The following is a 23856-nucleotide window of genomic DNA, read 5'->3' as shown; positions in this document are numbered from 1 at the left end:
ACGCCGTGGTAGCTGCGATCGCTCTGGTGGAATGGGCTCTCGGACGGCCAGGCAGCGGTCGGTTTGCCAACCGGTGACAGCACATGATACAGCCGGAGAGCCATCTGGAGATGGAAGCCTTCGAGAGAGCCTTCCCCTGATTGACAGGTCCAAAGTTCACAAAGAGTTGTGACGTCTTCCGAAAACCCTTCGTGCGGTCCACGTAGAACTTCAGCGCTCTAGCTACATCCAGCGAGTGCAAAGTCCTCTCAGCCGGCGACGAAGGCGACGGGAAAAACACAGGTAACACCAAGGGTTCGTTGAGATGGAAGTCCGACGGTACCTTGGGCATGAAGGAGGGGTGCGTCCTGAGCACTACCCTCGTGTCGTGGAAAGTCAAGTACGGGGCCTTGCAGGAAAGGGCCTGGATCTCTCCCACTCGTCGTGCGGAGGTGATGGCCACAAGAAAAGCTGTTTTCCACGATAGAAACTTCAACGGGGCCGAGTGCAGAGGCTCGAACGGAGGTCCCATGAGCTTGGTCAGCACCACGTTGAGCTCCCACGCCGGGGCCGGAGCCTTCACCGGCGGGAACGATCTGAACAGTCCCTTCATGAACTCTTTCACCAGACGATGAGACCACAAGGACGTCCGGCCCGTGGTTCTGGTGTATCGGGAGATCGCAGCAAGATGAATCTTGATGGACGCGTGTGCCAGACCAGCTTTGGCCAGCGTCAGCAGGTACGGCAGTACTTGGGGAGCCGTAATCCGTAGAGGGTTAATCTTCTGTGCGTGGCACCAGACAGAGAACCTCTTCCACTTGTGTCCGTAGCATTTAAGAGTCGAGGACGCCCTGGCCTTTGCAAGAACCTCTCTGCAATCGGCCGGTATGTCGTATCCCCCAAACTCTAGCGCTGCAGGAGCCAGGCCTGCAAGTTCAGCGACTTCGGGTCGTGGTGGAGGATAGCGCCTCCTTCCCTGGAGAGTAGATCCGCGTCCGCCGGCAGCTTGATCGGCGGGGACGCTGACAAGTCCAGAAGGTCCGGGAACCATATCTGCCTCGGCCACGCAGGTGCGATGAGGATCATCCTGCACCGTGACCTCTTGAGCTGGTTGATGAGCCGGATTAGCAGAGGCAAGGGAGGGAACGCGTAGAGGAACAGGCCCTCCCAGGGGAACGAGAAAGCATCGCCCATGCTCCTCGTCTGGGGAAACCTGCTGGCGAACCTCCGGCACTTGGTGTTCGTCGCCGTCGCGAACAGGTCGATCTGGGGTGTGCCCCACCGTCGGAAGAGGCGATCCACCAGATCCTGCCGTAGCTCCCACTCGTGGCACGAGCGCAGCTCCCTGCTGAGTGAGTCGGCGATGGTGTTTTTTATCCCTGCCAGATGAAACGGCACCAGAAAAATCCCTTGGGCGACGGCCCAATGCCACAGGTCCTGCGCCTCCTTGGACAGCGCCGGGGACCTGGTTCCGCCCTGTTTCCTGATGTAAAACATGGTGGTGGTGTTGTCGGTGAAGATCCTCACCACCTTGCCCTTGAGGGACGGAAGGAAGGACCTGAGGGCCCAAAACACTGCACGGAGCTCCAGGACGTTGATATGTAGGGACTTCTCCGTCGGGAGCCAGAGTCCCCTTGCGTGCAGATTTTCGGTGTGCGCTCCCCACCCTTCCAGGGAGGCATCCGTGGTCACAGTCTCCTGGTGGGCTGGGGTCTGCAAGTCCATGCCCGCCGTCAGATGCGCGCGGGTGCCCCACCACCGTATCGCTCGTCGGAAACTCTCGTCGAGCTTGATCCTTTCCTCGAAGCTGCCCGTCGTCTGGATCCAGCGCGCATCCAGGAATTCTTGCAACGGGCGCATCCGGAGCCTGCACATGGGAATGAGGTAGATGCAGGAAGACATCATCCCGAGGAGTGACTTGATGGACCTCACTTTGGCCGCGTCGGCCACCAACATCCGTTGCACCTTGCCCAAGATGGTCCTGGTCCTCTCCTCCGACGGGGAGGCCAGAAGGGACACTGTCGAGCCTCGCTCCCAGAAACAGTGCGACTTGCGCGGGCACCAGGTGGGATTTGGCGTAGTTCACGGAGAATCCCAGGTCCGTGAGGAGTTGGACGGTCCTTGCCGTGTGGACCACGGCGAGCTCCCTCGTCTTGGCGCGGATGAGCCAGTCGTCCAGGTAGGGGTAGACGTGAATCCCCTCGCGGCGCAGCTGCGCCGCCACCGGTGCCAGGCACTTGGTGAATACCCTGGGTGCCGACCGTAGTCCGAAGGGAAGGGCTTTGAACTGGTAATGACGCCCTTGGACCACGAATCTGAGGAATTTGCGGTGCCCCTTTAGGATGGGAATGTGGAAGTAGGCATCCTCCAAATCCAACGACGATAGGAAGTCTCCTTCCTCCAGCTGACCCAGGACGTGCTGGAGGGTGACCATCCGGAACTTCTGCGCCTTGATGAACTTGTTCAGACGTCGCAGGTCTAGGATGGGGCGCCATCCTCCCGTCTTCTTCTTCACGAGGAAGTATCTCGAGTAGACTCCGGAGCCCCGAAGCCTCTTTGGGACGAGTTCGATGGCGCCCTTTCTGAGCATCGCCTTTACCTCCAGGAGAAGTTGAGGGACGTGAAGTTCTTTCCTGGCCACGGGGGGGACGCGCGGGCATCTTCTTTGAAACTCGAGCGCGTGGCCCCGGGCCAGGGCGTCCAGCACCCAACGGTCGGTGGAGATGGACTCCCACACGCTGACGAAGCCCGCCAGCCGGCCTCCCACCGGGGTGCTTCGGTGGGGGCCCGACCCCACGGCCGGTTCAATCCTGCTTGGACGCGGCCTTGCCGCCCTGACCTCCTTGGCGACGACGGCGGGGTCCGCTAGACTTGCCTCGTCCTCTGTAGGCCTCTTGCGACGACGAGCGGGCCGCTTGACGGTAGGAAGCAAAACCGCCGCCGGAACCTTTGGAGGCGCCCTTGCCTCCGCCGCTCCGAAAGGGCGTCCGTCGTTGCAGGACTCCAAGGGCCCGGGCCGTCTCCGTATCCGCCTTGATGGCCTGAAGGGAATCGTCCACTGTCTTCCCAAACAGGTTGTTCCCGTCGAAGGGCATGTCCAGGACTCTGGTCTGGACGTCCTGCCGGAAGTCCGTAGCTTTGAGCCATCCACGACGTCGAAGGCAAACGCCGTTGCCCAGCTGGCGGAACCCAGTGTCGGCGATGTCCGTCGCCACGGTGATGGCGTGGTCCGAGGCCACCTCACCTTCCTGCAGGATCTCAAGGGCCTCCGCCCTCTTGTCGTCCGGCAGAAAATCCAGCAGGGGAGCCATCTTGTACCAGAGCTCCCTGTCGTAGCGGGCCACGATAGCCAAGGCGTTGGCCGCTTTAATCGTCGTCGCTGCCGACGAGATGACTCTACGCCCCATAGTATCCAATTTCTTTCCCTCGCCGTCCGGCGGGGAAGTCGATGTGGAGGCCGCACCCCCCCCCGCTTTCTTCCTGGCTGCCGCGGAGACGACGGAGTCCGGGGTAGGGTGCGCCCGGAGGCATAGGGGGGCCGTGTCCGGGACCCGGTACTTTTTCTCGTACCGGTCTCTTCTAGCTGGCGTCGTGGAAGGGTTCTTGAGGAGGGAAAGGCCCTCATCCCAAATGTCGTCCAACAGAGGCACTGCGAGGACCGTCTTCCTCTTGGCCTCGCGCCGCTGATAAAGGAAGCCTTCCTTTTTCTTCTCCTCAGGGCAGAGTTGGAAAAGCTCGGAAGCCCTGGAGATCATGGAGTGGAAAGATCCGATCTCGTCGGGCGGAGAGGCCCTGGTGGGAGGCGACGACGGAAAATCCTCGTCGTATGCCTCGTCGTCCGTACCCGTCGCTGCTGTGTCAGTCCCCGTATCATCCCCTCGGGTGGACGGGGAGGAGGGCTGGAAGGGGCGCGACGGTTGAAAAGGAGGTGGTGGATGGATCCTTCTTTTCTTGGTAGGGGGAACACCAGAAGGTCCCGGTTCTGGATCCCCCGACGGGAGAGGTTCCTCCGTCGGTAACGGTAGCCTCGTCCTTATCTCGGAGCATAAGGACTGTATGGCCAACAAAATGGCCGCCGAGTTGTCTTGCGGCGCTGGCAGAGGGGAATCCGACGGGCGAGCAGGGGCCCCGTCGGTATCCTCGACGATGTCGTCGTCGTCACCTGCGTCGGGGTCCATTCCGACGGGCTGGCCTTCTTCCACGCCTAGGCCGTGGCTTAAGACCTCGATCAGCTCCTCTTCTGAGGTTGAGGCCGACTCTACGACGACGCCCTGCCCCCCCTTCTTCCCCACGGGGGGTTTCACGGGGGTCCTATCGATGGGCACAAAGGAAGACTCCCTCCGAGGAGGCAGGGAGATTCTGGGCCCTGAGGTCGCCACCACTGGTGCAGCCACCACAGGCTGAGCCAGGGCCGCCGCGACCGTTTCGATAGAGGGCTTGGTCGGATGGATCAAGGCCTTCACCACCTTAGGTGCGCTCACCGCCTTATCCTTGAGGGAGGGGGCACTGCCACGCTCCTCCTCTGCCTTAGAGCTCGACCGGGGCCTCTCCAGGAGCTTCGCCGGGTGCTCGGCCTTCCTCTTACCCGACCCAGAGCGTTGGCTCGTGGTTGATGGTGCCGGGGAGGGTGCGCCCTGCCTGGCGCCCGTAGAGCCCGACCGTTCGGCGCTCCCGGTGCCAGCGGACTCGCGGTGCTTGGCCTTATGTTGGGCCCCCGTCGCCGGGGCGCCCTCAAAGGTCTTAGAAGACCGCTCGGATTTCTTCTTCTTCTCGCCAGACGGGCTCTTACCCTCCAGCCAGTTGGCGAGACGTTGATGGCGGTCCTTCATGGTCCGTTCCGACATGTTGCCGCAAAACGCACAGTCCTTCTCCACGTGCGTCTTGTCCCCATGAAGGCAGTAAAGGCAGAAAGAGTGTTCGTCCTCCTTGAAGACGTTCTGCAGCTGGCATCCAGGGCAGACCCTGAACAGCTTTCCGGGCGTCGAGCTTCCCTTCTCCTGGGCCATCTCCGAGACCGGGCCTGAGAAGCTTTTGGAGTCCTCCGAAGTGTAGCTCGACGAAATCTTCACCCTTGAGGGGCACAGATGAATCCGACACGGGTCCCCGTTGATCGGATGTAGAATCGGTGGAGCTTGAGGCTCTTTTGACCGAAAGAATCGAAGTTTTTTGTAAAAAGCGCGAAAAAAATAGCACTAACGCTCGAGAGCAATAGCACGAGGATCCCAACACATGAACGTGCGGTAAAAATCTGAAGATGGCTGCCAGAGGCGGGGCTTAGGTAGAGGGCAGTCATTGGCTGTGGTCAGTATGACGCAGAGACCAGTGATTGGTTACTACTACGAAAGACAGATCAGAAACGAAACTGATACTGGTTTTTTCTTTACCGAGGATTCCCAGCCTGACGACGGGGAATATTCATGAGCATGTGAATCCATGCCAGACCCCATGCTGGAGAAAGTGAACATTCCAAGGATGAGTAACATCTGCTTCATCTGCAGCAGTTTTGAGTTCTTCTGGAATGGACAAGAAAAAAAAGGAACCCAGGCTGTGGTGCTCATGTAGATCAAACAGAGCTTACATGAACGCATGCACAGCTTAATTTTTGTTTATTTAAAATTATCTGTTCCCACAAGAACACAACATCTTGAGGGTGCAAGGATGCGCTTATGATTTTGTGTGAAATTTTAGATAATAGCAGCATGATCCATTGTAGAAAAGAAAAGATAGCAAAAGGTAAATCAACTGGAAAAAGCCAGTTAAAACACACATTCTCAACTCGATCATGTTTATGCTTCTTCATAAAATGAAAGTTGAAATTACTTACTTTGGGAATACTCCTCTCCCATCTGTGGAGGATATTCTTCATCCCAATCAACTACATCGTCATCTGTAAGCACAACAATATGGCATTCCCTTTCGCCACTCTGGGCACTGGCTACCATGAGAGGAAGAATCATTTCTTCCAGGTAAAACTCGAACTGCTTACGAGCACCATCATTTGATAACTCATGCATTAGAGCACCTACAAAAAACAAATCGATTTATTACATATAAAAGTAGTTTTCGAAGAAATTGACAGAAAACGAAACTGATAAAAGGTGTGGCTAAAAAATGGTAACACGCACACGACCAGCAGTTAAGATTAAGATTTAAAATGTAACCCTGAGCATGTATAAATTACATCAAGTATTTCCTACAATGTATGTGGTTGAGTACTTCCGGAAAAGCCTTTTGAAATGCCAATATGGTGTGCAATACATGGACGTATGGACGTAACACATGCAAAGCAAATCGCTTATTCGCTTTGCCAACCTGCTTACATGAATGCCAATTCTAGCACTCTGAAACATGATTTAGCAGTAGAGGCCTCCCTCCTCCTCAAATGTCTTTTTGCTGTGTGGATAGACCGAGGAGGGACATTTCACAGATCCCATTAAGGAACTGTAGTAAGCACTGCATCAAAGAGTTTATTAAATTAATTTTACTAGCTTGTGAAAAGAGTTTAGTTTCTCACTTGTAATATATTTTCTTATATACCTTATTTGCAAGCAGTATAAACAGTTAAACATAACCGTAGCTTCAGTAAAAATAGAACATTTAAAATGGACAACATAGCAGCCATCTGTGCACATCACCCCACACCAAAATAATGCATTTTTGTTATTTATTAAATTCAGTTGCAAGGAGCATAAAATAGACATCAAGAACACGGACATGTACACCAAACTCCAAACAACAAATTCACCCCAGCCCCTCCTTCGCCTGACGCGATCAACAAACACTGCATAATCGGGGTAACACCACTTCAGGGAAATGGTTCAAATCAGTTCGAGGGGTTTCAGACGCTGCAGACGACATTTCACTCCAAGGTCCTCCCTAAGAAACGTGCAGATCTCTGTCCATTCGTTGGCAAAGCAAGGGCCTCATTATTTACAGCACACATAGCCCATTCAAGGGCCACGAAGTCCCAAACCTTCCAGATCCTGTCTTGGAGGGTCAGCACATCCGCTCCCTTCCATCTTTGTGCTATTAGTAGCATTACAGCAAGTGTGGGAACTATACAAACTTTTCATTGAGAGCTTTGTCACACCTCCCGGGAATTCCCATCGCCCCCTGCCCACCCCCTTCCGTTAAGACCAAACTATACTTCCTCCGGGGGATTCATCGAGTCTCCCCCAAACACCTGGACCGGTGCTTCCTGGGCTCTAGTCTAAGGCATCCCCACCAAACATGGCACCAAAGATCCACTCACCCACACCCTCTCCAGAAAACCAGAGCGGATTCCTGGAATATCTTTTTAAGCCTGGCGCAGTATAGTGCCATCTGTAAATTATTTTGTACCACGCTCCATGTATGGCCACTTCTTCCGAGGGCGAGCGTCATGCGGTATCTTATACAGGCCCGAGATCAGGCCCCGGGACCTGTCCTGAGTGGGGATGTACTTTCCAAATGGTGTAAGAGAAAGGAGTGCTGCTACTTGAACTTCCGGGCATGTTACCCAATGCCCAATATGAAAATATCTCAGCCTCTCCCCTTCTATACCAAAGCTCAGTTTGCATTCTACAAAGGAACGTATAGATTGCCTCTGGTACTTGCAGTCTTTGGCATCCCCTCCACCCACTGTTTGCCACCTGTGGAATGCCCCCAACTCTATGCCCGGTGAGAAACCCGGATTAAGGAATATCGGCGTGAGGGGGGAGGGAAAAGAAGTGATGCCATGTTTTTTAGCTAGTTTGTCCTAGGTATCCACCACAAGTTTTGTGATGGAGCTCAGATACATATGGTGAGTAGGCCCGGCTGAAGGTGTACCAGAGGACGTCCATCAATTCAAGTTGGGCGACAGCCCGGTCAATACCCACGCATAGCTTCCCGGAGTTACCATAGAATTGACAATTCGGCAGAGCCATCCCTCCCTACTTACTTGGTTCTCGTTAAAGATTGCGGCCGATTCTGGGCCTCTTGCCTGTCCAAATAAAGTTACTGGTGAGCTTTTGTAGGTCCACAAAAAAGAACTTGGGTACGGCTACCGGGAGAGACTGGAATAGTTAGAGGAACTGGGGAAGAGTGACAATTCTAATGGCGGCCAATCTACCCAACCAGGATACCCTAACGGCACTCCATTTATGAAGCTCGGCCTTGATGGATGACCGCATTGGGGGGAGATTTGCTTTTTACCTGCCTACCAAGGTTGGAGGAATATTTACCCCCAGATACCTAATCCCCTTGGGGCTTCAGATAAATGTTGGACTGCTTCAAAGCAGGTTAAGCATCTCAGATCTTCCCAAATAATCTTGCGTCCAGAGACTATCCCGAAGTCATTCAACCGATCCTCCCGGGGACGTCACTGGGTAGGATCGGTAAGCAGGAGTAGCATATCACCAGCAAAGGCTGCCCCCTTATGTTTGGTTCCCCTAAAGGGAATCTGTGAGCCTCACCAGATTCATATAGGGTCTGCTGTAAAGGTTCCAGGTAGATTGCGTATAGCGGGAGAGAGGGGACACTCACGTTTGGTGCCCTTACTCAAATGAAAATCCCTGGACAGGGATCTATTTATGAGGAGCCTGGCCAAAGGGATTTGTAGTTGGCCCAAACCATCCTAATGAATCCCGCCCCAGACCCATCCTTTCCATTACCTTAAGCATGATGGACCATTGAACCCGGGGAAAAAAGCTATTTCTGCATCAATGTATATGAAGATGGCAGAGGTTGATTTTTTTATGTGTTTTATGTGTTTTTTCTACTAAGTGGGCGACTATGTATATTATCAACGGTTTGGCGGCCTTGGATAAACCCGGATTGGTCTGGGTGGATCAAGGTGGGAAGAAAGGCTTCTAATCTGTTGGCCAGAATTTTAGTGTACATTTTTACGTCTATTTTGCTTAAGGCCATCAGCTGATCTGAGCCACAATTGGTGGGGTCTTTATTGGGTTTATGGATAAGTATAATCTTTGCCTCCTACATGGACGCTGTTATTAGGCCGGTTCTATGGAATTGGTTGCATAACTGTTCGGTCAGATCTTCATAAATGTGAATATTCTTCCAGACCTGTGTCAACTCCAGGACTTTTTGCTTGGATGTGAACATTATTTTGCCTTGTGCCTAGTTAAAGGGGAATCTTTTCCCCCCTCGCACCTAGTCTTTTACTCTTTCTATGGGTGACCTTTTCTGGTGGGCTCCCATTTTTCACCATTTCTTGTATGCTTGTTTCTGAGGTCTTCCCCTGCCATTCTAGGCGTGAATGACCTCAGTTTGAAGTTTTGTCTTTGGTGGGAATCCTTGTCATTATCCACCTGAGGCTCCTGAGTGTCTGAGAAGGCAGGAAGCGAGGGAGGAGTCCAAAACTCTGCAGCCTTTTGTCTTCCACCTTGCCTGAAGGTAAACAATTCCTACTCTTTTCTCCCAAGATACTGTGTTGGCTTGGGTAATACTTACCTTAAGTCTTGTGTGAATCCTGTGAGGCCGAGTGGGTGATTTGTGTGGTTGGGAGTTTGCCCATACCATATGCCCATGCCTAATGCTGGAACACATATAGGAAGCCTTCTGCGAAGTCTCTGAACACACTAACTCTAAAGCTAATACTCAATTGTTGAAGATTCTACTGAAACCTATCCTGACCTGCATACAGCTGCCTCCTAGACCACTAGGGTCCCTCCTCTGCCCTTGAGAAAACTCACGCTATAGAGTGGGGAATGACTAGGAGATAGGAATCTGTCTTTAAAGTATAACAAGTTTACAACTGTCCCTGCAATGGAATAAGTTACAAAGTGTTACAAAAGCCATAGGTTTCGGGTTGCTCCTTTAAAAAGTATGCAAGTTACCTTTACTTACTTTGAATGGTGTTTGCTCCCCTTCTAAAATGTTATATTGGTACTGTTTTATCATTGCTTAACTGAATGAGTGTAAAAGCTTACCAATAGGGTTTACCTACCTTGTAATACATTGGGGCCTCACTACGAGTCAGGCGGTAGCCGTGCCGGTAAAACTGGCAGGGTGCTGCCGGACTTGTGCATTTTTCCAGCGCCTGGTTCCACGGAAACACTGGGAAATTATGACCCTGGTGTTCCTGGAAGTCAGGCGCTGGAAAAAATGTTAATCCCCATTCCCATCGAGTACTATAGGACTCAATGGGAATGGGGATGACGGAAGCCCCGGCACCGTTGATAACAGTGCTGGTGCTTCCCGGAAAGTCTGCCAGTGGCTGCCGTCGCGCCGGTCCAGTAACAGTGCCAGTAGGCTTAAGAGCACACTCTTAATGAGGCCCAGGTGTGTCTTAAAGTGTAACACTGGGCTGTGCTTCCTTGGATTGCTTTGGTGCTCTCCAAAAATAGTTTCATGAAGTTCTTACTTACCTTAGAAGACATGCATTACTCATCATAATAGCATTTCTGATGATTGTATCCGCTTAGATTCACATGCTGTGCATAAGGTACGACATCCAGCGGTAACCGCAGAGTATTGCATCTTGTCTTTCGGGGCCCGAAAGGGGACGTCAGCATAGGCGTGTCTGTAACAATATCTCTATCGTGACGTATAGTGTACCCAAAATCCCTCACGCGCTGAGGTCCCTCGGATTGTATTTTTTCTGCCATGAGGGAGCCCAAGACTATTGGGAGTGAGTACATGAAGAGAGAAAGTAGTAAGACGTCTATGTTCCTTCCACCCACAGCAGGGAGGTAGGGAGGGCAGGGCGCATGTGAATCTAAGTAGATACAATCATCAGAAATGCTATTACAGTGATTAATGCATGTCTTCTGATGCTTGTTAATCTGCTTAGAATCGCATGCTGTGCATAGACTAGCAAGCAGTACCCGGAGTTGGAGGTGGGTTGTGAGAAGGAAAAGTAGAGAAAAGATGTCTTAGTACTGCTTGTCCCACCTGAGAATCAGACCTAGAATTAGTGTCTAGGTAATTGTGTTTTTTTTTAAAGGTGTTCACAGAACTCCAGCTTGCCGCTTTGCAAATGGACTCTAGGGGAACCTTTGCAATGAATGCTATGGAAGCCCCAGTGCCCCTAGAAGTGTGCTCTAGGCTTGAAGGGCAGTTCTCCCATAGCAAGAGCGTAACAGTGTGATGCATTTGACAATCCACCTTGAGATAGCCGATTTAGAGACAGGATTCCCCTTCTCTACCAGCTGCCACTGAAACGAAAAATTGTTTTGTTTTCCTCAGTAGTTTAGTTATTCCCCAGGTGGAACATGACTGCCCTGCGCACATCTAGAGTATGTAAGCTTCATTCGGCCATGCTAGTGGGGTTCTGGAAAAAGATAAGTAGTTCAAACGATTGGTAAACAAGGAACTTCGACATGAATTTAGGCACAAATCTGGGGTGAGTGCGCAGAACTACCTTATCCCTTATACCTTATTCCTGTGGACTGTCACAAAGGGGTCTAGAACCGAAAGGGCCTGTAGTTCACTAACCCTTCTAATAAGCACGCCACTATCATCCCAATTTTGAAGAAACCTTCTGCTGATCCCCTTCTCACCTCTAACTTTCTCTCTCTTCTCCCATTCCTCTCTAAGCTTCTCAAGCGCCTCGCCTACTCAGCTCTCATCCTTTGTCACCAATCTCTCTCTCCTACCCCCTCTCAATCTGGCTTCCGTCCTAAACACTCTGCTGAAACTGCCCTTACCTACATCCTTAACTCCCTCCTCTCCGCTCTACACTAAGCAATCCTCTGTCCTTGTTCTTCTTGGCCTCTCTGCTGCCTTCGACACTGTCCATCACCCCCTTCTTCTCAACACTGTTTCCTCCTTTGGATTCAAAGGTTCTGTTCTTAACTGGCTATCCTCTTACCTCTCCCCCCGTTCTTTTACTGTTTCTTGGGGTGGCCGGTCCTCTCCAACCCAGCCTCTGGAGTACGGCGTACCCCAAGGTTCGGTGCTTTGCCCTTTCCTTTTCTCACTCTACAACTCCCTCCTTGCCCCGGTTATCTCCTCGTTCGGCATTTCGCACCATTTCTATGCTGACGATACTCAGCTCTTCCTTTCCTTCTCTACCGACCTCCACCTGAAACTCTCTTCCTGTCTTACTGCCATAAAGAACTGGATGTCTTCCTGCTTTCTCTCCCTCAACACTGACAAGACTGAAGTCGTATTCTTCCCCTCCAACTCTCTTCCCCCCTCTCCTCGACCTTTCATTCACTATCCTCCTACTAATCTCCCTATCTCTGCCCATGCTCGCAACCTAGGCATTCACTTTGACTCCTCTCTCTCTCTTTCTCCCACCATATCTCTCTCACTTCTCGTGCCTGTCGCTACCACCTCTTCAATATTTGCAAAGTCCGCCCCTCTCTCACTTTCCATGCTACTAAACTTTTAGTATCCTCCCTTATCTTCTCTTGCCTCTTCTACTGCTCCTCCCTACTCCTTGGACTACCTACTTCTCATCTCCCCCCCTCAAATCCATCTACCATTCTGCCGTCCGTACCCTCTGTCTCCTTACCTCCCGTGACTCCATCTCTGCTTCCCTTTCCTCCCTTGGCTGGCTTCCATTTCACTCCCAAGTTAAATTTCACTTTCTCTGCCTAGCCTTTAAATCTCTCCATGGTCTTGCTCCCCCTCATCTCTCCACCCTCCTCTTTCTATACTCCCTCCCGGTCCCTTCATTCTGCTGACCACTTCCTTCTCACTGTTCCTCCGTCCCCTTGTGCCCCCTCCCGTTTCCGCTCCTTCCAGCTCCAAGCCCCCCTGCACTGGAACTCCTTACCTCTAAATCCGCTCTATTCCTACCTTCTCCTCATTCCGCACTTCCCTTAAATCTCTCCTTCTCCATTCCCCGCCTTGAAACCCCTTCCACCTTCTTGCTTCCCCTCCTTCCTTTATCTTTTTTCCCCTTGATCATCTTCCCTCCCTCCCCCACCACCCCACTCTACCCCTTTCCATTTTCCCTCCTCCTTCTCCTTCCCCTCCCTCCCTCCCTCCCTCACAGTCCTACTGCACTACTCTCCCTATTCCCTTCAGTTTAATTGCTCTTCTTACTGTTTTGTTGGACTGATTCATAATTGTAATTTGCTTCTACCGTTATATTGTTATATGTATCAAGTTATTAAAATGTTCAGCGTTTTGGAGTAAAGTGCTATATAAACAAAATAAATACAAATAATAGAAGTGATAGCCACTAGGAAGGCCGTCTTGCAAGTAATATCTTTTAGACTTGCTTTATGCATTGGCTCAAAGGGAGATCCCAGGAGTCTGGTTAAAACAACATTTAGATCCCATCCAGGAGCTTGGTGAGAAAAGGGAGGATACATCCTCTTAACCCCTTCCATAAAAGCTTTAATCACCGGTATTTTCCACCACAACACCTTTTGTTGCGATGTGGTGTATGCTGAAAGAGCAGCCAGATGAACTTTTAGGGAATTGAAGACGAACCCTGTGTCTAACAAATGGGTTAGGTACAGCACAATGTGTGTGGGTGAGCAATCGATGGGATTGACGCCCTTGGTATTACACCAGATGACAAACCGTTTCCATTTTCTGGCATAGCAATAGCGGGTGTTAGGTTTTCTAGCTTCCCTGAGAATATCCATGCATCTCTGAGGCAGTTGAAGGTGTTCAAACTCTAAGACCTCAGGAGCCAGGCCGCTAAATTCAGAGTTTGTGGGCATGGGTGTGGGGTCTCCCCCCCCTGTCCTGAGACAACATGTTGTACGGGCAGGGTAGTTGAGAGGGACATTTCCATTAGATGAGCGAACCAGGGTTGGCGGGCCCACATGGGGTCTCCCAATATCATGGTGACTGGTTCCTGGTGCACCATCTTGTTGATTAGGGGAGTCGGAGGAAAAGTGTAAACAAATTTCCCTGACCAGGTTATCCAGAGACTGTTCCCCTTGGAGCGGTTCTGGGGGTACCTGGAGGCGTAGTCTTGGCATTGGGCATTCTCCCGAGTAGCGAAAAAAGGTCCATCTCTGGGAAGCCCCATTCTGTGAAGACGTTTCACATGGTGTCTTCGTGCAGACGCCATTCGTATTCTATGGGCAGCGGGAAATCTCTGCTGAGCACGTCGGCGAGAAGATTGAGTTCTCCTGGAACGTGTTCGGACAGTAGGAACATCTTGTGTTTGAGAGCCCACATCCAAATGTTCTGGGAAGGCTTGGATAGCCCTGGAGAGTGTGCCCCCCTGTTTGTTCAGGTAATACATGGCTGTGGTGCTGTCTGTTAGAACCAGCACTGTCTTCCCTTGTAGTTGTGTTTGAAAGGCTTTCAATGGCTCAAGTAGATTTATAGGGTTGGATGCTACTTGTGGGAACCACAATCCATGCGCTGTCTGCTGAAGCAGGTGAGGGGGAGGGCCCCCCCCCCCCCCCCCGAACCCTGTGAGAGAGGAGTCTGTCGTGAGAGTGGCTTCCACTGCAGGGGTGGTGAAGGTTTTCCCCTTCAAGAGGTTCTCCCTTGACCACCACTGCAGAGAGAGAACAAGGGCTGGCGGGACAACTACCAGATCTTCCCATTGTCCGCTGGCTCGACACCACTGGCTGTTAAGCCACTTTTGCATGGGACGCAAGTGCAGCCGCGCGGGGGCAACCAAGTATATGCATGACGCATTCATCCCTAGCAAACTCATAGCTTTGCGTACCGTCACCTCCCGACTGGCTACATATTGAGGGATCTGAAAAAGCATGTTCTGAACCCTCTCGGAGGGGAAGACCAGGCCGTCCTTTGTTCGGATAAGAGCCCCCAGAAATTGTTTTACTTGACTGGGGACTAGACTGGATTTTTTCTCCTTGATGGAGAATCCCAGACTGAACAGAAGGTCTACGGTCTTCTTGGTGTTCAAAAAGCATGTGTCGTAAGAGTCCCCCGTTAGGAGCCAGTCGTCGAGTTAAGGGTAAACCAGGACGCACAGTGTGCGCAGGTGTGCTGCCGCTACTGCCAGGACCTTTGTAAACACCCTTGGCGCCGAGGCGATGCCGAAGGGGAGCACTTTGAATTGGTAATGCCTGTCCACCATCATGAACCTTAGTTATTTCCTGTGCGCTGGCAACACTGAAATATGAAAGTATGCATCTTTCATGTCCAATGTTGCCATGTGGTCCCTCTGGTTCAACAGTGGGATCACCTCCTGTAGCGGTACCATACGAAACTTTGTAGGTTTTATAAATGTGTTCGCTGGGCGCAGGTCTAGAACAGGGCGCATGGTGAGGTCCTTTTTGGGTACAAGGAAGTACACTGAATAAATACCCTTGTTTACCTGAAGAATAGGGACGGCTTCTATGGCGTCCTTTCCCAGCAGCGCTTCCACCTCTTGATTCAGGATCTGCAGATGGTCCGGTGAGAGGCGCTGTGAGCGTGGTGGTCTGAACTGTGGTGGTCGGGCGAATTCCACGCAGTACCCGTGGGCGACTGTCTTTATAACCCACTGGTCTGAGGTTATCCCCTCCCATGCCTTGAGGAAAGATGTTAAACGCCCCCCGACCGGGGTGACATGGGAGGGGACCTGGATCTGATGGTCATTTCTGACCAGAGGCTGTGGCTCTTCTGGGATTGGGGCCTCTGCCGTGTCGCTGACCCCTCGGTGGGTAGCAGGCGGGGCTTCCTGATGTTTGTCCAGAGTTATAGTTGTTCGGATTTGCACGGGACTGCACTCGAAAGGACCGATTAGAACCACCTCCCCTTTGGGGGGGAAGGTTTTTGAGTTATCTGTTGCAATGACTTAAGAGTCTTGTGCTCTTTCTTGACCGTCTTCAGGGCATCGTCGACCGCTTTCCCGAAGAGATTTGTCTCTTTGATGGGTTTGTTGATGAGCGCAGCCTGTGTTTCAGGCTTGAACCCTGAGTTACGAAGCCAAGCGTGCCGCTTGAGTAAAGTGCCCTGGGCCAAAGACCTGCTTGCTGTCTCAGCAGTGTCCAGAGTGTTCTTGATGATATTCTGGTTTACCTGCCTACCTTCGGCTTCAATGGTGAAAAGCCTGGACCCGACTGATTCAGGAACCTCCTGGAGACCTTCCTGTACCAAGTTCCATTGAGCATCTGCATAGCTCGCCAGCAGCGTGGTGTTATTCACTATGCGTGTGGTGTATGCAGCTGCCGAGGTAAAACGCTTACCTAGGGCGTACAACTTCTTGGATTCCTTATCTGGGGTGCCTCCCCTGTAGCAAGGGGTACTCCTGCCCGTTTCTGGGTGGTAGTCACTACCAGGGAGTCTGGAGTGGCATGGCCTTTAATATATTGAGGGTCCGAAAGGGCTGGCCGAATAGCTTTTCCACTCTTGGGTTCACAGCCCTGGCTTGAGCTGGCAACACCACGGAGGGGGCCAATCTTCTTTTAACAGAATTTAGGATGGAGGAGAATCCAGGCATAGAACATCAGTGTCCTGATCTTGCGTGGGGAGCGTCCATGGCTCTGTTTCCACTTGATGGGTTTCCTCCCAGTTGTCCATGGCATCCGCCTGCTCCTCATTGTAGTCCTGCAGGAAGGAAGGGTCTTCTTCGCTGTAGATGTCCTGATAAGTGTCCATCTAGACGACGTCCTCATGATGGACAGGGACCGAGGGCTGAGAGTCCAGATTTTCTTGGATACGTAAAGCTGATTTAAAACTAGGTTCTCCACGAGATCTCTTAGGGGAAGGATGTTCAGAAAAAGAAATAATCTTTTCAAGACAATCCATACACCCTTCAAATTTCTCCCTTGTCCAATTAGAGAAACCAGACGGGCCTACGGGTGGAAAAATGTTTTATTCCGCCCCTTGGTGTCGAAATTTGTCTCCAAGAGTGTTGGAAAGAGGCTCCGGACTGTCCTTGTAGGTTTCGCGAGAATCGGGGCACCATGGCACATCTTTAGACTTGTCTGCAGCCTGCCCCATGCGTTTCGACAGGGTAGGTACAAGGCCAACCGCCTAAGTAATTCTCACGATACTGTCTTCAATCTCCGCCGTTCGGCGCGAGTTAACGTGTCCGAAGGTCTATCGGTAGATTTACTGTCTACCGCGGTGTTGGAGGGCCTAGCGGTAGATTTTTCGCCTGGAGGCCTAGTAGTAGGTTTTGGGCCTAGCTGGCCTTTAGGGACTGTCGGAGCGCCGAATGCCCGTGCTTCAGCGTGTAAGCCAGATTTAGGGGTAGCACCCTTGTTTTTGGAATGCCCAGTCACAAGACGCTGCTGCGGATGCGGGGAAGGCTGCTGATCTGCACAATCAGAGGAATCCGCCGAAATTTTCGACGGTCCTGTTGGTGCTTTCGCCTTTTTCGACGTACCCATCGAAATCGGTGGTGGAGTTGTGTGCTTAGTGTGATGTAGTCTTTGTACGCCCCTGTCGCCGGGTGTTGTCCCTGAAGCGAGACTTGAGTCAGGCCTTAAAGGGTCGGGGATGGGCGTGGCAGACCTAGAAGTGTCTGTCTCAAGGTCTATAACATCCGCTACGGATGTTTGGTCATCGGAGGTGCCCCCGTCACTTTCAGCAGGTGTGGTGGTGGGGTGGGAAGAGGGTTCTGCCCGCGACATACCATACGCGGCTCACCTCTTTACACAGCACTCCTTAAGGGTCTTGCGCCGAAGGAGCTTACAAGCTGCACACCGCTTCTCGTTGTGATCTAAGTGGAAACAAGAATTCTACGTTCTGTGCTAGTCTTTCCACGGGTATCTGAACCTAAATGAGTCCTTTCCATAGCGAAGAGTGTAAACAAAGATGACCAGATCTAGAGGGCAAAGAGGGGGATCCCACTCTCCCTACTGTGTGGCTGGTCAGACGGCCCAGCCTTGTGGATGCCACAGCCACCGGACCTTTGTCATCGAAATCCACTGCCGTAGAAACTCCCTGCTGTCTTCGCCGAAGTTCTTCCTTGCCGTCAAAGTGACTTAAGGGAAAGTCGGCCTAAAGATAAACAATGTCTCTTATGTAAGAGCTCCGCCATAGAGTGACCAGTTATCTGGGCGGGAAAAAACAATCTGAAGGACTTCGGCACGTGAGGGAGTTTGGGTACACTACACGTCACGATAGGGACAGTGTTAAAGACACGCCTATGCCGCCGTCCCCTTTCGGTCCACGAAAGACAAGATGCAATAGGTTACCACTGGATGACGGACCATATGCACAGCATGTGATTCTAAGCAGATTAACAAGCATCAGAAACTAGATTATACACTTCTAAAAAGTATAATGGTTATAACTAGCTATTAGGTAGCAGAAAGTTATGTACCAAATGGTCAATTACTTACCTTGAATTACAATGTGTCCTTCTTGAAGTGTAATTGGGTTTTGTTTTCCTTGAACTGCTTAGCGCAATCTAAAATAGTGTGTGTTCATACTTATCAGAGTAGCTTAAGGCCCCTCCAGAAAGTATATGAGTAGTTTTACTAACTCTGAGCCGAGTTCTAAAAAGTCATGTTGCAAGGAGTATACATGTTACAAGGTTGGTTTATTATGTGATTTCATAACCGAGTGTCACTGTATGACTGACGGTGTCTATTACCCATGAATTAATTAATTACTGATTGTATTTTAAAAGTATGTAACCTGGTTTTACTCCCCATGAATAGCTGACTGCTTTCTGAATATGTTGCAGGTTTGACTCACCTTGAACTGCTGATTGCTATTCTTAATAAAAGTTATACTTTGGGTTGTATCCCATAAGTATGGAGTAGGTTATTATAATTGTGTTCATATGATATGTTATAGTACTTATTACCCCTAAATGTATCTTGGCCTACCTATATTTAAATAAACCTTTTATTTTGACAATACATAGTGTTTCTCTGGAGCATATGTATGCTACAATTTCTTTGTACCAAGCTACAATCCTCTCTCCTACCTAAGATAAGCCTGGCTGCTCTGTCCATGCGCCCATCATTCTCAGGTGGTACAGGCTTATACTAAAAGTGAAGCTTAGGTACTGTGTCATGTATGGTTTCATGAGGCCCTTAGTTGGACTTTAGAAACACTGTCCCAACATTAACCCTGTTAGGTGTGGAATGAGGACCCTGACTAAGGCCCTGTTGAAGCCAGTCGTGAATCCATCAGTACCAGGTTATTAGGGGGGGAACGATTTGGTATTTGCACAAACATCTGCTTCTGTGATTTCTGCCCCCTGTCCTTCACTGGCCTCCACTCCTAGTTTTGGCAGCTGGATCGTATTCAGGAAGGCCACTTGCAAGTGGTCCTGGGCAGAGTAGAGTTGAATAGAATTGTGCAAAACACTCTTGAATGTCCCCCGTACGAGATCTCCTAGTACCCTGGCTATCATCCACTGCAGTGATGATTTTGGAGCCTGCTGCCCCCCCCCCCATCGAAAGAGCCTGGCTAAGAGCTTATCTGCCTTATTGGCTCTGGCATAGCAGCGTTGCCTCACATAGAGTAAGGCCTTTTGCTCCCTCTAGGTTCTAAGCAAATTAAGTTGGCCTATGGTGTGCTTATACGCCATATGCCCTTTCCACGGGGGGGCAGGTGAGGACCTTTTCTTGCAGGCCTCCACCTCCAGTTGGGTTTCCAGAGCTCTCAGTTTATCCCTCACTGCTTTAATGGCAATGAGCTCCCCCTCTCAGTAGCTTTAAAGGCATCCCACCAGGTGCTCTCCTTTATGTCCTCTGGTCTGTAAAGGTTAAAAAAAAAAAAAAAAAAAATATATATATATATATATATATATATATATAAATAAATATATAAAAGAAAAATCAGGTAATCTGGTCTTCGAGTTCCTCCCTTATAGCGGGGTCCCTATAAGTTCACCCGGGGTCCTCCACCCCCCCACATACCACACTTATGTCTGTGAACGTCAAGCTCCATAGTGACCACAGCATGATCGGCTATCCCCATCAGGCCCACCTCAATATTTTTAATCTCACCTTGTGGGAAGCCCCTCCCCCAGAGCTCGTATCCAACTCCTGTGACCAGCCAACTCCCGTGACTAGGTCACATTAAAGTCTTTCATCATTATGATGCTGCCTTCCGCAAACCATTCCAATGCAACCAGTAGGTCCTTCGCAAAAGCTTCTTGGCCCATATATGGGGAGTGAATTGGTGTCACTGTAGAGACCTTCCCATCAGCCTCCCCGTCACCATGATGTATCAACCCCCCTGTCTGTCTTTGAGCCTGTGATCCTCAGGTTACAGCAGTCTTAGATTGCGAGTGCCACCCAACCCGTTTTATCTGGGCCTGAAGCATGGAAGATCTGGGAGAAGCCTTTAAGTCAAAGCCACCCCTTGATCTCTTCATAGGAGATTGGTTTCTTGAAGGGCTATCACGGCTGGTTTGGCTGCCCTAGTAAACTGCTCTAGTTTTTTTCCCTCTTCAGAGGGGAATTTAGGCCCCTCACATTATGCGTCACCCACTTGAACTTGAGTGACCCTGTAACTCTTGCCTCCTATTTAAGAGCCTGTGGCACCATGACCTTGCAGTGCACCACATACCCCTACACACTCCTTTCCCCAAACCCCCTCAACATGCTCACCCAACCCTCAGTGCCAGACCCCAACCGCCAGGACTACTCCCCCCCCCCCCCTCCACTCCCTGTGCACACCCACATTCCCTCCTCCAACCCCTCCCCCATACTCCCCTGGGCCCATCCACCCTTAAGGTATAGACTATGGAAAAGCCCACACTCCTTTGGCTAATGTCAATTCACCAACCCTCAACCACCCCTCCTTTTTTACCAATTACACCATCAGTACTCCATACAACATTGGTGACCAGGTCACTCTGGAGTGCTCGTGCCGCTGGTCTTCCTCCCTTCTCTTTAAGAGGGCCCTCGTGGTGGGTGCTTCTGCGATTCCCTGCCGTCGACTATTCTCAGGGTCGAGGTCTGGTGCAGACGCAAACCCTCCTGTTCATCGAAATCTAGATCAAGCTGAAGAGCGCTGCCTTCTTCGACGGATGCCATTGTCGTCCCTGCTTTATTGGTAGGTCTGGAATTGCCTGATCCTCATATGGTAGGAGCGGTGCCTGGCGGGTCCCCTGTATTGGAGATCTGTTTGAGATTTAGGGCAGTCTTTTGACATCCAAATAACACTGCCTGGGCCACTAACTTCAGGTGTCCGAGTCCAGGCTTAGTACCCTTGGTTCCAGTGAGGCTCCTCCACCTCCTTTCCAGGGTCAGTACTATCGCCTCCAACCCTTATTCCCTGGGATGTCAACTCTCCCCACACCAATTTGGACTGGCCTACCCACAGCCTGGACTCAGTCTGGGGGATGGGATGGCTATGGTGCAAGTGGCCTACCAGGCCTATGGAATCCAGGGAGTACCCGTGAAGAGCTTTTGTCCTTACCAGTTCCCTCCACCAACCCGATCCAAGGGGTATATGCAGCAGATCTCTCCCCACCCCACGGGGTGCTTCAGTTCCCCAAGCTCATGAATATCAGGGGCTGTAGGGTATTGCAAAGGTTTAGCCTGCTGACTGGGCCCCCACTCGGTGGGACCGCATCCTCTCCTCCACCTCTGGATAGCTGGCCTATTTGTGCTAGCTGATCTCCAGGGCAAAGGGGAAGCCGCCTCTCCTTGCAGCACCGGTCCAACGGTGAGTCAATGTGGTTGTACCTACTTAAGCAGACCTTGGACACTGTAGAGGCCTCCAACGACATCCTCACACCTTTCCTACAAGTGTCTGTATATATGAGCCACTGCTCAGCTCCCCAACCTCAACGGGAAGAGAACCCACATGTTTTCAGTGGGCACTGAAAACCATTTTGTCTATGGCATTGGTTTAGCTTACCCGATTTCGTGTGGTTCTCCACGCTCCGCACACGGCTCGGTGCATGGCAAAAGCCCTTTCAAGTTTTCTGCGTTTGCGGAAAACTGCTGTGGCGTTTCCTTTCTCTCCGGCCCTGCACAGGGCGCGCTTGTTGGCTAAACCCTCCTTTTCTAGTTTCCGGCATACGCGGAAAACAACTTTCCTTCAGCTGTGTTCGCTTTCTGTTTCTCGGGCACAACAGCTGCGTGAAGTTCCCGGGACCCGTCCGACTTCATCCCTGCAAGTCCCTCTTGTAGCACTGGTCAGGCGCTGTAATCTGCCCATTCAGTTTGCTGGTGTGCAGGCGGGGTGAAGGCTCCCTTGACCAATGGCCTCGCAGTGAGCCCTACACTGAGTTTGAAGCCATGTCTGCTTCCACATGTGGGCTACTTCGTTTCCGCCCGCCAAGTTAGTTTAGGCGGACCTTATGTTGCACGAACCACCACCACCACCACCACCACCACCACCACCACCACCCCCCTCCCCCCCCACCCCCCCAGGTATTCCGAGGCTCCAGGGTTGTGGGGAAGCCTAATTAAGAAAAGAGGGTGCACAAAGTCCTAGCCAACACGTCCATCGGAAGCCATCTTGGAATCCTCAAGAATACATTTGCTAATGGTGATAGACAATGCCTGCTCAAACTGATTACAAAATATATTAAATGTTAATTCACAAAACATTTACTGCCTGCAATGTTGCTGTGGCGAGAAGGGGCTTGGACAGTTGAAATATTTTTCTGGGGTGGCCGGAGAAGTTAGCTACCTAAATAGTTATGTCTTCAGTTTGTTCTGAATGCCAAGACCATGTGTTTATATAGGGTTGGAAGAAGTTTCACATTATTGCTTCTGTAGAGGAGAATGTAGGGCATCCTGATCTATTTTTCTTGAATAAGAGCAGGGCCAGAAAATTGAATGCAGCTTGTTTGATAGGGTATGTATCGGCCAGAAAGCCTATTCCTGAACCATAAACTGAAGTGAACCATTCACATGGACAAACGCTGGAAGGCAATACAAAGAGCAAAGTGCTGCCGGGATGCGATTTGATTTTCTCAGTCTGAGCAGCACATGAGCCTAGGCATTCTGAAGCCTCTGCAAGGATGCCCACAGTTCTTGGGTATGCCCAGAGAAATACTGTTGTCATAACCCAGATGAGAGATCGAGACAAGTCCTTTCCAATAGTACAAGGAAAAAAGTCAAAAAATGAACTTTAGTATTTTGTGGCAATTTGTAGGTTTATAGAGATCAGCAGCATGCAGAATGACTCTCCTTTTTCATCAGTGCGTTTGGTTAAGGGCTATTTTCCCAATCGTTTGGTCCAGATGTCAAAAGGCCACAAACCAGTTCATGCTCCAAGCATTAGTATTTCAGTCTTGGTGTCACACATCCAAGTATCAATCTGCAGAATAGGCTACCTAGTCCACATCTGGTGTCATGATGTCAAGTTATCCAGCCTTTTCTAGGCTGCAGGTGCTATGTACCTGCTGACTCCTGTCAATCTCCAACACTACTCTGCTATCCAAGGATGCAACTTTTTGAAGGGGGTCAATATTAGGTAGAATGTTCCCCTTGTTTGTAATTATCCTCACTGCATTTTACTATTGCAGCGCACAGCACCTCTGCAGTGTTGCTGAAAGCTCCTTGAGCTTCCCTCTTTGGTTTTCTGTTATTTTCCTGTGCTATTAATGTTACCAGGATAGGGGGATATGGTTGATCCTACCTATGCTTTTCGTTTGTGAGATCAGCACACCCCACCTTATGTGGAGTGCTGAGTGGATACATTGTATCCCTCTACTCACTTCTCCTGTAACTTTCAAGTTACAGTGACAAGAGTGAGCGGCTGACGGCAGTAGATGCTTTTCTACCGATTTTGTGACACATTTATTGCAGGCTGTATTCGCAGCTGCGTTAAGGGTCACATGGGACACCATTGACCTAAAATGGTGCCAGTCTTTTTATGCCAACTTGCAATGGCATTTCCTTTCTTGAGCGTTCTTTTGCAAACCTGGGTGGAGGAAGTCCTGCTCGCTCTGGTCTTTGACAGGCTGCCATTGACGAGCCTGCCCGAAGGCACCAATTTGTCTGGGAAGACAGGAAGGCGAGGAGGACACAAACTCCTCAGGCCTTTGTCCTCCAGTGTGTCTGCTTGGATCCTGTTCTGAGTCGCTGGCTGTCCCTGTGGGACAGCAACGATCCAAAGTTTGAATGTAGCTTGCATGCTGATTGG

General features: G+C 50.9%; 1 protein-coding gene across 4 annotated transcripts in view; it reads right to left on the bottom strand.

Annotated features, from left to right (window-relative positions):
• The window catches only part of BTBD10 (BTB domain containing 10), a 475094-nt gene that overhangs the window by 159317 nt on the left and 291921 nt on the right, over window positions 1-23856 (bottom strand). For all 4 annotated transcript variants that reach the window (XM_069623613.1, XM_069623611.1, XM_069623612.1 and 1 more), the window contains exon 6: window positions 5804-6001. In XM_069623613.1, the coding sequence (XP_069479714.1) occupies window positions 5804-6001 (198 nt within the window). The remainder of the gene's footprint in view (window positions 1-5803; window positions 6002-23856) is intronic.

Source organism: Ambystoma mexicanum, chromosome 11 (assembly GCF_040938575.1).
Source record: "Ambystoma mexicanum isolate Mex_15411 chromosome 11, UKY_AmexF1_1, whole genome shotgun sequence".
NCBI lineage: Eukaryota > Metazoa > Chordata > Amphibia > Caudata > Ambystomatidae > Ambystoma > Ambystoma mexicanum.
The sequence above is the reverse complement of the archived record's forward strand: the minus strand, read 5'-3'. Positions and strand labels throughout refer to the sequence as shown.